The 13929-nt window shown below is 36.9% G+C and overlaps 1 protein-coding gene and 1 pseudogene across 2 annotated transcripts; both read left to right on the forward strand.

Annotated features, from left to right (window-relative positions):
* The first annotated feature begins 576 nt into the window (after positions 1-576).
* On the forward strand, positions 577-13676 carry LOC105038112 (proteasome subunit beta type-5). Of its 2 annotated transcripts, none has more exons than XM_010913805.4 (8): positions 577-729; positions 824-950; positions 1085-1214; positions 12270-12376; positions 12524-12658; positions 12741-12844; positions 12925-13025; positions 13350-13676. In XM_010913805.4, exons 2-8 carry the CDS (start codon positions 837-839, stop codon positions 13475-13477), a joined length of 819 nt encoding a protein of 272 aa, XP_010912107.1. In that variant the 5' UTR covers positions 577-729; positions 824-836; the 3' UTR covers positions 13478-13676. The 2 variants fall into 2 exon arrangements, with proteins under 2 accessions (XP_010912107.1, XP_019704349.1); XM_019848790.3 differs by having other exon boundaries at positions 584-729; positions 827-950.
* Positions 1221-12263, forward strand: LOC140857188 (uncharacterized; annotated as a pseudogene).
* Positions 13677-13929: the final 253 nt, after the last annotated feature.

Raw genomic sequence — 13929 nt, forward strand, 5'->3', positions numbered from 1 at the left:
ATTATTATAATATATAATTCTTTTATAATAAGGTAGTATTACATTATATTAGTGTAGTATTTCTTTATAATAATATAATATTACTTTATTGTATTATATTAGTGTAGTATTTTTTTACAATAAGATAGTATTATATTATATTAGTATAGTATTCTTTTATAATAATATAGTATTATTTTATTGTATTATATTAGTATAGTATTTTTTTACAACAAGATGTATTACATTATTATAGTGTAGTATTCCTTTATTATAGTATTACTTTACAATAATACATTGTTGCTTTATAATAGTGTAGTATAACTTTATATTAGTGTAATATTATTTTATAATAGTATAATGTTATTTTTATTATAGTGTGGTATTATTTTATAATAATATGATATTATTTTGTAATAGTATAATATTATTTTATAATTATAAAAATAAATAAATTATTTTATTTTATTTGAATAGTTGTTTTTAAGGTATGTAGAAGATTTTTTATTTATTAAATTTAAACATATTTCTCATTAATGTTTTTTTAAATTATTATTTTAAATTATATGTGAAGAGAGATTACAGCTCCTCACGCCGGGCCTCTCTAGACATTGCGGCGTGAGCTCGTCGCAAATATAAGCGAGTGTGTTCTGCTCATTTCCACCCCTGGACGGTCCGTGTTTCCACATGTTCAAAACAGCGCCGTAAACGAGAAATAACTCATCCCTCGTCGACGTTTCTCCTCCGAAGGTATGTTAGGTTTCCGCCTCCTTCCCTCTTAATTTCGCTTGCGTTGCCACCAAATGCTGATTTCTAGGGTTTTTGTGGCTTAATTTCTGTGCAGTAGGCTTCGAACCATGAAGCTCGATACCAGTGGTCTCCAATCATTTGTCCCTCTCAGCGCGCCCATCGACGATCTCTGCCCCGATCTCTCTGCCCCGCCGACCTTCGATCTCCCCCGCTCTGCCGATGTGAGTTCTTTGGCATGTCTCCCCGACTTCCCCCTTTTTTTCTGCTTTTTAACTTTAATGATAGATTTAAGATTTGAGTGGAAGATGTTAAGACTTTTTTTTTTTTAATTTTTTTGGTTTCTGGTTTCCTTCAGTTTGATGGATTCCAGAAGGACGCGATTCAGATGGTGAAACCAGCGAAAGGGACCACCACTCTTGCTTTCATCTTCAAGGAAGGGGTTATCGTTGCAGCTGATTCTCGAGCTAGCATGGGAGGATATATTTGTGAGAATTTATCTTGTTGATTTTTTTTGGTTCATCATTTTCTCTTTTTGTTCTTGTTGATGTATAATATTGTAAGTTTCTATGCTTGGTGGATGGACTCTACTGTGTTGATGAGAACTTGCAAGCTAAAGAATGTTCTTTTATGATTGTAATTGGCAGTCAAGTAACTTTGATATTGGGCTGCAATGTATATATAATGTGTTTTTTTCTTTTGTTGTATAATTTCCATGTAATATATATTAAAAAAGATTAGTGGGTAAGGAGATCATAATTTGAATGTATAATCTTTTTTGTTGTAGAAAGCAGTTCATCATTTTGGATTACTGAATATCATAATTTATGGTGTCTCTTGGTTTAATATCACAAGAAGAAGCTGATTATCTTGCTTGGTGGATCATTTTATATTTTATTTACATAGTGCAAATAATATAAAAGGAATAAGTGGATAGGTGCTTATTCATGTGGTTGCTTAATTCTTAATGGAGTTCTGTTAACTGTCCTTGTGCCTCTTGCCTTGATCTTGCAAAATCTATGATAAATTGATAAAACTTCATTTTTTTTGTTCCATTTGGTTTGAGGGAGGGCGAAATATGGTGGTGGTATTAAGAAGTGATGGAACTTGGGTTGAGAGCATTAAAAAAGATGCCTATGAGGTGTCTGATGGAGAGCAGGCTAGAGCATATTTGTGATTGGCTGGTTCAAATTGGAAGACACTAGGGTAGAGAAAATAAGCAACATGAAGATATTGGTTTTGAGAATGTGAAGAGTAACCTTATCACCTATGTTTGAAGGTGTCATTGGTGATCATGAAGATGGAGTTACTAAACATGAACTTGGGTTCAAAGGGAAGAAAGTCAAGTGACTTGTTATTGTTGAGCTTTAGATCAAACTTGAAAGGCAAGGTTATGAGGGGTTTGATTAGCTGATTAATGTTCATAACGTTTCTTAGGTTTCTCAAACATTGTTCAGATTTTGCTTTGTTATTTGATAAGAAAGAATCAAAAGATGTTTAGTTCTTTACCAATGTGCAAACGAGGAAATTTTTTTCTAATGCAAATTAATAGAGAGAAATGACAAACAATTCGAAAGGTAAAGGACTGGGGAGTTTCTGAAATTTGGATTTTGAACAAGTTAATTACAGTTGGTAATGGGAAATGATATGTGATAGAGCTGAAAAATCTTCATAATGAAGATTTAGTTCAAAGGCAAAAACATTTTGTTCAAATGAGCATGATGAGAAAAATGTAGTATACATTTGTGGAAAAATTTGACTAGAGTAGACTTGAGCATTGACCTGGTCCTGGTCAAGTTCTATTTGTGAGTTAGTGTCAATGGCCTCAACATAGCTTGACATGGCCTGGGCTTGAAATTCTAAGCTTGAAGATGGACCCACCTTCTAAATGCCGGCCTGAAATCGATCTAGCTTGAGGTATAGGTCATAGGTCAGTCCATTCCACACAAGAAGGGGTGAGGGAGTTTACAGCTAGTTTCGAGTTGATGAGTTGTCATTGATGAGGAAAGTGAGAGAGGAGAAGAAATAGAGAGGAGTTAGTTGTGGTAATTTGTTCCTCCTATGTTGTTGGGAGCGAAGAGGAGGATAGAGAGAGGAGGCAGTGGGAATTGTTTCCCTGGTGCACCATTGCTCGATGGAAGGGGGGAGAGAGAGGAGGTGGAGAAGAGGGTAGCAGCTCATTCCTTATAAGCAAGAGAGAGCGAGAGGGGAGGTGGGAGAGATTGGGAGAAATGGTGATAGATCTTAGTAGCCTGAACCATGAAGCCCCCGCCACCAAACCCAATTTTGAACCATGATTCCACATGTTCGAACTGCTTGGGTAGGCTCAATATCCCAAATCACAAATCCAGAGAAGCACCATTTTGTGTCACCTCAATACAGCAAGATGAGAGAAATACCACTTTGTTTTTATTTAGATAATGTATCCTATAAATTATAAGTCAATATATAACTTTTATAATTATATTGGGCTATATGAGGTTGGCTCAGGCCAAAACTTGGCGAGCCCAAGCAGGGCTTGACTTTATGTCAGGCATGAAATTCTAGGCCAGACCTTGTATAACTTAGGTGAGGCAGGCCAGGCTTTTTCAGCACGGGACTGGGCTAGGGATAATTTGTGAACAATGTCAAAAAATCAAGATACTCAAAGTATAGGTATGGAAATAAATTGAGGGCTTCTATTTAGAAGGTCATGCCAAATAATTTGGGAGGCATTACTACCAATATTGGTATAATTTGCCTCCATAGTAAAGCATTTGTTTATCTTTTATGACAAGAATAGTAACAATGCGGTCAAAACTGCGTATCATGGCTTGCATATAGCTTACATTTTTCATTTTGGTAGGTATTAAACTCAAAGTCAGGTGTTGTAAGTATGCACAAATGAATTGTGTTTATAAATGAGTGCAGTCTGCTGAATTTAGAAGGCCTTGGTAGCAAGCACAACTTGGGGATGCGATTTAGCTTTCTAACAATGAAGGGGTTTTGTTATGAGAAATTGACCAAGTTGATAAGTCCTATATCCTAAATATTTTTAGAATCAAACTTGAAGCCACACTTCAGTGGTCTAGCACTTGGAACCTAAAGAGTTCCTTCTAAATTTTTTTCTATTGTAGGAAATTCAACATTTCATGGATTTTATGCTGGGGGCATCCTTTCTTAAGAAGTAGATTAGATAATAAGCCCAAGGGTATGATCTTGAAAAGTATGAGAATGCATGCAGACGTAACACTTCTGCCAAATAAAGATGCAATGTGCTTTATGCACATTGATAGAGCTACAAATAGAACCACTGGTAAATATTGATTATATCCCATGCCTTGACGACATGCTAGATGTATTGTCAATTTCTCAAGTATGTTGCCAGCTACAAATTGAGAATTGGATGCCATGAATGTTGAATATGGCTGGGAAATGAATGAATAATTGCATTAAAAGTGCGTGCAAGATGGTCTGTCAATGGTTTGCTGTACAAGATGGTCTTTGTCAATGGTTTGCTGTGCCATTCAGGCTATCTCATGCTTTGATTATGTTATATATGTCAGAGTTAAGTTGTCAAGTCCTTCAATTTAACACCATTTATGGTAGCATATTTTGATAACATTCTGGCCTTTAGCCTCAACCATGTGCAACACAGTCAATCACCTCCACCAAAATTTAAATTTTGTAAAAGTCATATCATATGTGAACCTCAATATTGGTGAATACATGAAGGATATGCTATTCTTATTATATGCTATATTATCTTATTTGAAGGCAGCAATGATGCTGAAGTATAGCTATTACTACCTGCCTCATTAGAAAAGATACATGTTGTGAGAGGTTTTCATGGGTTGACAGGCTCCATTTGAAGATTTATTAAGCAGGCAAGCTCCCTAATATTACCAAAAGCTGATTCTTTAAGGGTTGGGTGGTGAAGTAGAGATAAATGATTATTAAGAGTGACCAAATCATATGTACTTCTTATTCGCTTGCAGGAGTCATATAAACTGCAGCTCTGCTTGTTTGTTTGGTTGGATGGCACAGACTGTTAGGTCATCATTGTCTTTGTGCCTTCCTAGGTCTTGTTTGTGGTGTAATAGAGTTGTTGATATTTTGTCCATAGCTCCTTAGCCATTCCTTCTCACTTGTCCTCTACAAACAAGGGTCTATGAATCAATTCCAAGAAGAGCTTTGGATTATGTTCTCAATGGAAGCAAGCAACTTGATTTTCATGATTCTTGTCATCAATTCCTGGGTTTTCAATCATGCAAACATAGTTCATGGAGGAGGATTTGCACTGTGGATCTGAGGAGAGGATGTGTGGTAAAAGAAGCTGCTCAATCTATTGCTATTTCAGCCCAAAGGCTTACCTTTAAGAACCATCATTGCAAGATCTGCATGTTCAGTGGTATAGTTTTAACTATGGATGATTGCATGATTGCCTAGGATGTCTTTCACTGAAGCCATTTCCTTGTGTAAGTGTACAATGTCTTGCTTGCTGCCCTCGAATCATTAAGAATGTTCTCAAATTAAATCATTGAATTCAGCATCAATGATCATGGTGTGTTGGAGGGAAGAAATCAATGGAAAGAAAGAAGAAGAGTAGATAATAGATTATCTGGAAATTTTTTTTATCTAGGTTGCTGTTTTTGCTTCAGAACTTTCTTAGGAAAGTTACCTCTATACTTGCATTTTGAACTTTTCCTATTTTAGATTCTTTTCTAAATATTACTAGATTTGAGGTTGTTCACAAGTTAGATGGTTTGTGGACTCAATATAGTGCTTAATAGAGTGTTAAGATCAACCATTCAAAATATGATATGTCAAAGGTCAGATTAGTTGGAAAGGAATAGACAGCAGAGATTGAAGAAGAAATCAGCATTTTGCTTAAAAGGAAGATATGTAAACAATTATGGTTTAGGAATTAGGAGATTGTATGGAGTTGAGGGAAGATATGGATTGATTGAAAGAAAGAGGAGGAAAAAGCAACCGAACCTTGCTTCTTTTATTTTCTTTTACCATATAGCTGCACTAGGTATAGCTCCTATAGCCTCTCTAGCTTCCCATCCCCCCTCTTTCTATACCTAGCAGCCATACAGAAGTACCAGATTGGAGTCTTTATCTCTTATAGATCATATTTCCTAGAATGAATTACTTTAAAGGCCAAATAATTGAGTCCACTGTTCAAAAACTTGGCTATCTAACTCGAAGATCGCTTGATCCAGATCGAATAGGAAAGATTCCTTGTTAGATCGCTCATCCAGTTTGCTCATATCTAAGTGATTCAATCAAAAGCCAGATGATCCAGCTCAGTAACTCAGCAGAGTACTCGGCTGAGTACTCAAGGGGATCAATGATCCAACTCAATCAAATTCTTAGAATTGTCATTATGAAAACATGTCTGCTTTATATTACATGCACTGACATTTATATAAGTACTAAATATTTTATATTTATATTTTTTGATTACTTTATATTAATTTGATATTATTTAGATATAATATTATATATTACATAATTCTTTTTTTGTGTTGACTAGTAGTTAACTTGCCCAAGTCACCGATCCACTCAAATCATTGAAAATCTGAGTAAACTGAGTGTACATGTTTTGAAGCATTGATTTACTCCAAGGGACTCTCACAGAGAAAGTAAAGGGGTTCATTTAATACCTGAACCCAAGACTAATCTGCGACTTCCCATTTGTCTTGTACTCCAAAAATTACAAAAGAAAAATGAGAGGCTGGCCAAACACTAAGTGTTAATCTTCAGATCTTGTATCAGCTGTTAGACTACAAATTTCTAGTGTAGATCTTAGTTATTTTGCTTATTTTGTTTATTTGTCTTGTTAGTGGGTTTATTGAGTTGGTGGAGATTGCAAGATGGCTTTGAAGTTCTTGATTAATTGCCAATGTGGTATCACATAACTTAAAAAGCTACACCAGCAAGTAAAATAAGATGTTGAGACCATAGGGAGTGTCATTAATGAGAAGAAGAGGTGGAAGAAGATAAAGGAATGTCTATCCCTTCTCTCTTCCCATTTTTACATTTGTATGCCCTGCTTTCATGATTTAAATTTTCAAGGGTTGTGCTATCTCAAGGTGCTCTATTAGTGATTGTAAAATTGGGTGAAGGATTTTCTTTATTTAAGGCCTCTTGCAATACAGTGTAAGTAAGAAGCACATGCCATTCTTTGGCCATCCAGTGTTCCTTTTCCTCTTGTCTCTCAATATTTTTGTCTTTCTCATTCTATTTATTTGCTATTTCTTTCTGGCTTTTTCATTGATTTGCCAAAATATTTCTTATATCTACTGTTAAAATCTTATTTGATACATATGTAGCAGATGTATTTGCTGTTTTATGATTGCTTAACCCTTAGATATTAATCTTGTGATTTGTGCACAAGTTTTTGCCTTTTGCATTCCAAAATTTCAGAACAGCATCATGATTTGAGACTTAACTCCATCTAGTCTTCATATTTAACCTCTAAAACGCTAGTAAACATCGGTCCCAGTAAACATAAATCCCGCCAATTGCCCTTTTTTATTTTGCTCGTTACGAGTTCTGGCATATCTGGACAGCACCCAGACTTTGATCTTGTTCCACACTAAATCTAGTGAGTATCCGGCCCTTCTGTTGATAAGTCCCAGACGTTGAACTGCATCACCATGCCTGCTAAGGTGGTGGGCTTTTAAAGCACCTCTTCGGGGAATCCAAATTTCAGAAAAGCATGGGCTTCATTTCAGAAGGGTCTTTGCACTGGCTTTATCCTTCACCATGCATACTTTCTCAAGGTAAATGACCTGTCCATTCCCTAATGTTCTGTGTGAGAGTAAAATACTCAAGAAACTCATGATGGTTGTGTTGGTTTTGGAGAACCTTAATAGGAAGTTGGATCAGGGCAACACTTTTAGCTCATGGGGTAATGAAAATCTGTTGGCCACTTAGTGCAGAGAGCTTCCTGGATGGGAATTCCATCATGGAAGTAGACATCTGAACTTCTCTATTTAGTTTTCATTTTAAATGCCACTGGTAAATAAGTTTATGTTGGATCTACTCATCCTTAACTTTCACAATCACCTACATGACTTGAATGCTTACCAAAATGTCCTGGAGCGTATATACATATTGCTTGTTTTATAATAATGCTTCTTATTCCCTAAGTGGACTTATGGCACTTTGAATATTCAGCTACATTATCATGATGCTTAGCTTTGACAGCAAGCAATGTCACTAAAACATGGAAGCCATTCTTATCGCTGATAAGTTTAGTGAGAAATTAATTTATAATTATTTAGCAAACTGAGAATGTCTTCTAAACAAGGTGGACAGAGATTCCATTGTAAAGAGAAAGCTTGTTATAAAAGAGAGGAGTCTTAACTTTAGAACTTGATTTTAATAAAATGTTTTACATTTGTTTAACATAATGAGCTGCTTATTTTTGAATTTGTAAGTGGAGGCCTTCCTTTGATGATGATCCTCGTGTGCACATTTTATACAGCAGGGAGTCTTACTCATACCTATTTGACAACATTCTAGTTTATTCCTTATTTTCTTGTTTTGCATGATAGGCACTGTGGGACATTTTGTTTTATTTTATTTTGGGCTATGTAAAGGGCATAAAATCTGCTTTTGCTCTAATGACATAGCGAATTGCATGATCCAATTATTGTTTAATTTTCTGAGCCTCATCTTTCCTCGTGCCTCAAGGCAAGACTCTCCAAAGAAATGTGAGACAGGTAGGTGTCCAGTCTCCAAATGTCCAAAGGAATCGAACACAATAAACTTCTTAAAAATTAGATATGGGGACTCATCTGTATCTTGTACATGTAGAAAAGGTAAACATGTACTGAGATATGTTTATATGAATATGAACTAATCGTACACTACTTATGTTCGTAAGACTTGATACAATGGTTGTTAATTATTTATGTTAGAATCAAAAATTTTTCATTTGGAAGTGCAAAAGGTAGATATGATGATGATTGTATCATTTTTTGATGGTATGAAGTATCGAGTGTCAAGATGTGCCAAGAGGCCAACATGTTAAAACACCCAAAATTTGGAGTGTCAAAATAACACTATCAAAATGCCTCGAGTGTTGTTGATGATGCTTTATAACATGGAAGGTATAACATTAAGGGATCACCATGAAGCATGGTTTGTCATACTATCCGTACCATTCGGTATGGAGCATACTGTACCATACCAGTACCAAACCAATACACCATCTTGTACTATACCGACACTCAATATATTGCCTCATACCGTATTGAATCGTGTATGGATATTGTAATAGGATGGTACTGGTACAAGGTCCAATACCGAGTCGGTGAACCTTGCTATGAAGGGTATACCTTGTATCTTTAAGTGGCTCATTATAGAGGAGCACACAAGGAATGCCCAGATTATTTCATAAAGTGGGAGAGGAAAATAAAAAGAATAGGAAGCACATAGAAAGCTAGTAGGAAATAAGTTTTTCGAAAGATTCTGAAATGGTTACAACTTACAACACCCTTAATAGAGTATCATGCTACTAAACTAGAAGGAATTAACTTAATCTCTTTTATTTTGAATGAAATTATAGACTCAAATTACAAATATAGATGTATTCAAATACGTTATTTAAAACTAAATGTTAGGATTCATGCATATTTGTCATGGGGAATGTGTGAACTGAAACAAATTTTAAAGTTACATGAAAGCAAAAATCCACATCATTTATTTTCCTTATTTTGGCAACCTTGTGTTGCATTTTAAACTTTTTAGGAAAGTCATAAGGCATACACCTTTTCCTCCTATACCTTGTCTTTTGATAAATATATAGAACTATCAAGACGGGCTGGCCCGCCCCGACCCGCCACAACCCGCCTCTAAATGGGGTGGGGCGGGATGGCCTGTTTAACTGGTGGGTTGGGAAAATCCCAACCCAACCTGACCCGTCATGGACTGTAGGTTAAACGGGCCAACCCACCAAATTTTTTCAAAAAAAACAAACCTTAGTGACGACGGCAGCCGACGAAGACAGATTGCAGAATTCCTCTCAAAAAAAAAGTAGAATTCCTCCAGAAAGGTGATGCCGATGAAAGTGGAGTACCAGAAAGACGACGCCGATGAAGACAGATCACAAAATTCCTTCGAAAACTCCAACTCCGACCTCGCGACTCTCCGATTCCAGGACAATTAGCCCTTTGGAATCACCCAGATGATGCTAAAAACCGACCTTTTTACCTCCAAGTTCCCCCCTTTCCCTCTCCAAACACCAAATCCCATGGTTTGCCATCAAGAGATTCCGTATCTCTCACCATACCCCTTGAATTCCCACCTCCAGACATGGAATGTCCTGAATCCAGTAACCAAACCACTAACAATCCCCAAATCACAGCCCAAAAAATAGATCTCCCCCGATCCCCTGCACCACCACCCCAACCTCGAACTCCGCTTCAAACCAAGCTCAAATCCCTCAAAATCCTAAACAAACCTCAAAAAAAACATCATTTTCTACACCATCGCGCTCCTTCCCCTGCGATTCCTCTACATACCCAGCTCCATCGCGATCGAGAACCGAATCTCTTTTTGAGATGAAAGACAAGGATGCCACAAGATGGGGGAAGAGAGAAAAAGAGAGAGAGAGAGATATCGAAGGAAACACATAAAAGGTGTGAGGAGAGGCGACCTGGGCCCTCCTTTGCTTTCAAAAAAAAAGAAAAAAAAAATAGGCTAGCCCGCCCCGACCTGCCAACCCAAACAGAGTGGGTCATTTAACCCGCTTTTAAACAGATTGCTAAAACATGAACCCAACCTACCCCATTATATGGCGGGGTGGGCCAACCTGACGGATCTAATCCAAATTGACAGCTCTATAAATATACCATCTTGACTGGTGATGCCATCTTTTAATCATTGGTAATAGCTAACAAAGTCTGACTTTCCTTTATCCCACCATTACCCCTCCCCCTTCCATCAGAAAAAATAAGAGGTTTTTGTCGATTTAGGAAAATGTAGTGAATGCAACTAATTGAGGAGTCCAACAAATGCCTAGCCAAGCTGATAAAGAATTTCCTACATTTCTGTGGTGTGATGTCCCTCTGTAGGTGCAACATTTTGCTCTGTATCACTACTTGTCAGATATTCGATGAAGCTTGTTTGACAATATGTGTGAAACGTTAGTTACATGGGCAGTGATAGCTATCATTGCATTGCTGATCATGAAGAATATATGTTTGACCATCCACTCTAAGATTAGATGTGTGGAAGATGCAACTAGGTTATCTAGGATCAAGCAGACCCCTCATCCTCCATTCCAAACAGGTGCACACATACAAAGAAATGGAAAAAAAGAGATGGAAAAGAGAACCCCCCCCCCCCACTCCTTGGCCCTGAATTTTTAAATGTTAAATTTAAATATTAAATATTAAAACAAGAATATATTAAATATTAAACTTAAGCTGGGGCATCTTAGCTGAATTTTTACAGTTAGAAAATATTTTGGGTTATGTTTGGATCTAGGAAGCTTGTGATGGCAAGGGATGCTTGTAGATTAGAAAGTGTTAATTTAATTACCCTAACCATTTGAGTGACCTTCATGGTATATTGGATATGTATTAGATACATCCATCAACAACTGAGGAGCTTAGCATTTTCAAATATCAGATTATGTTCCTAGAGTTCTTACTTCTCAGTTTGCGCAGCTGATGGGCTTTCAGATCTTGGAAGGCGCAATAGAAATATGTAACAGTTGGAGCTATGGTGGTCACCTTCTAAGGAATTTGTGGACTTTAAGTAAAGACAGACAATTTTCATTAGTTATTCTTTATTTTTAATTGCCTGCAAGCATTTTTACAACCAGGAAATTGGGAGGTTGGATGAGCAGAACAGATACATAGATATTGATATTGAGGTGCATCTATGGTGGAATTAGGAATAAAGGTGAGTTATTATCAGAAGGTTTAGAAGCACCACTTTTTGAATGAGAAGAATCGGTATGTGATTGCGATTTGGTTGCATACAATTGATGGTAAATAGCTCTGGTCAGGGGGGATTTTTCTAGACATATAGGTTGAAGGGTTGGGAAAGAGTTTCAGGTGTTCAGATATCACTTTGATGAAAGTACTAGTATATCTTATGACACTAGTTTGCATTTCAAGGACTTGCTGCCCTTTGATGAGAACTAATGAAATATGTAATCCATGAACTGAGCAATAGACTTGGATTTTGTGTTACTGCATATGTTTATGCAAATAAGTCTCACCATAAAAGAGATAATGTGTGGTCATTAGGTGAGGCAAGCATGAGGTTTCAGTTGTGTGGTGGTAGAACCAATTTCTAATGTTCATCCAACAATGGATATTTGTGACTATAAATTAGAGGTGTGAGATGAAACTAAATTCAAGATGTCCATTGTAAAGTGATCTAATGGGTGCTCACCACCATCTTATTTATCAAACACTAATCTTTTGTATTAGACCCTAATCTACCTGACTCATATGATTGTGTTGCTTGTCAATTGCTGTATCAATACTTGTCTGGTTGTCTTATCACTGGATATCCACTTTTGTTTGCAGCTTCTCAAACTGTCAAAAAAATCATTGAAATAAATCCATACATGATTGGAACGATGGCTGGAGGTGCCGCAGATTGCCAGTTTTGGCATAGAAATTTGGGCATCAAGGCAAGTCGATATTATTTTCTCGTTTTGATATAGGCCTAATCTCCTTATTTGTACTTTCTAATTCCTGTCCTGTTATGTTCAACCTAGTTATTCATCTAGTTTAAATTCATCAACCTCTCAAGTTAGTTTCATTTTGGTTGTGCTTAGTGCCGCCTACATGAGTTGGCAAACAAGCGAAGGATTTCGGTTGCAGGTGCTTCAAAGCTGTTGGCCAATATTCTATACTCATATCGTGGAATGGGCCTTTCGGTTGGGACCATGATTGCTGGATGGGATGAAACAGTATGGTTTTGTGTCTATCTGTAATCGTTGCTCTTATCCAATTCAGTTATTTTACTTTTATGCTCTGTTGCATGCAATTCAGGGGGCCGGTTTATATTACGTTGACAGTGAAGGGGGGAGGCTTAAAGGCACAAGATTTTCTGTTGGATCTGGGTCACCATATGCATATGGTGTGCTGGATAATGGGTAGGTAGCTAAACATTACTTTGTATCGTTATATTATAAAGTTTAGCTTTACTGATCGAATATTTTTATTATCACATCAGGTATCGGTATGATATGTCAATTGAGGAAGCTGCAGAGCTGGCTCGCCGTGCCATTTATCATGCAACCTTTCGTGATGCAGCTAGTGGTGGTGTAGCCAGTGGTATGCTCTTACTCATTTCAAACCATGGTAGCCTATTCAAGCAATCATATGCCAATATCAGTTATGCACCTGCAGTTTTATCTATGCTATGGTTGGATTGCTTTTCCTCTTAAAGACATCTATGGGAACTGGTTCAGTTTGATTGATTTTTATAAACAATGATCAAACTGGTTTTATTTTGTTAAAAATCCTTTGCAATTAGTAAATGAACTAAATTTATGCACTGCACCTCATGATCTCCATGCCCTGTACCGCTCTCTGTTTGGAAGCTGCAATGATACTTTATTTTATGGCAGATTTTCTCACTTCATTATGGTATTTCAGTGTATTATGTTGGACCCAGTGGCTGGAAAAAGCTCTCAGGAGACGATGTTGGGGAGCTTCACTTCAGATACTACCCAGTTGCTCCAAACCCCACCGAGCAGGAGATGGCTGAGGTCTCACCGGCCTGAGGGCTCTACCCATTAGATTGCTCTGTTTTCAACAACCTGATCGATCATTCTTTTTTAGTTAAATTGGAAACTCTAGTTCTCACTGACTCAATTTATAATCAGGCCAACTTTGTTGCTTGATCTGAAAACTTGTTTTTGAATTTAAATATTTGAATACTAGGCTTTTACTTTGATTGTTAAAATATGTGGAGTTACTTCATTCCAATGCATTCAAAACCAACAACTGCCGTTCATTTTCAAAGCAAGCAGATTGCATTTTTCAGAACATATCTGTGTTGCTGATTGAAGTCTCTGGTTTGCTTGAAGTAGCGGAATAGAACCCCCAACCTCACAGAGAGCATGATTGTTTTGGCGTTTCCTCAAGGGTGTTATTTGCTTTGGAAAAAACATTTCTGGATCACTCGAAGCTATTTCTTAATTATTTTTTGAAATGAAAGGAGGAAGTAAGAGAC

Source organism: Elaeis guineensis, chromosome 1, assembly GCF_000442705.2.
Source record: "Elaeis guineensis isolate ETL-2024a chromosome 1, EG11, whole genome shotgun sequence".
Taxonomy (NCBI): Eukaryota; Viridiplantae; Streptophyta; class Magnoliopsida; order Arecales; family Arecaceae; genus Elaeis; species Elaeis guineensis.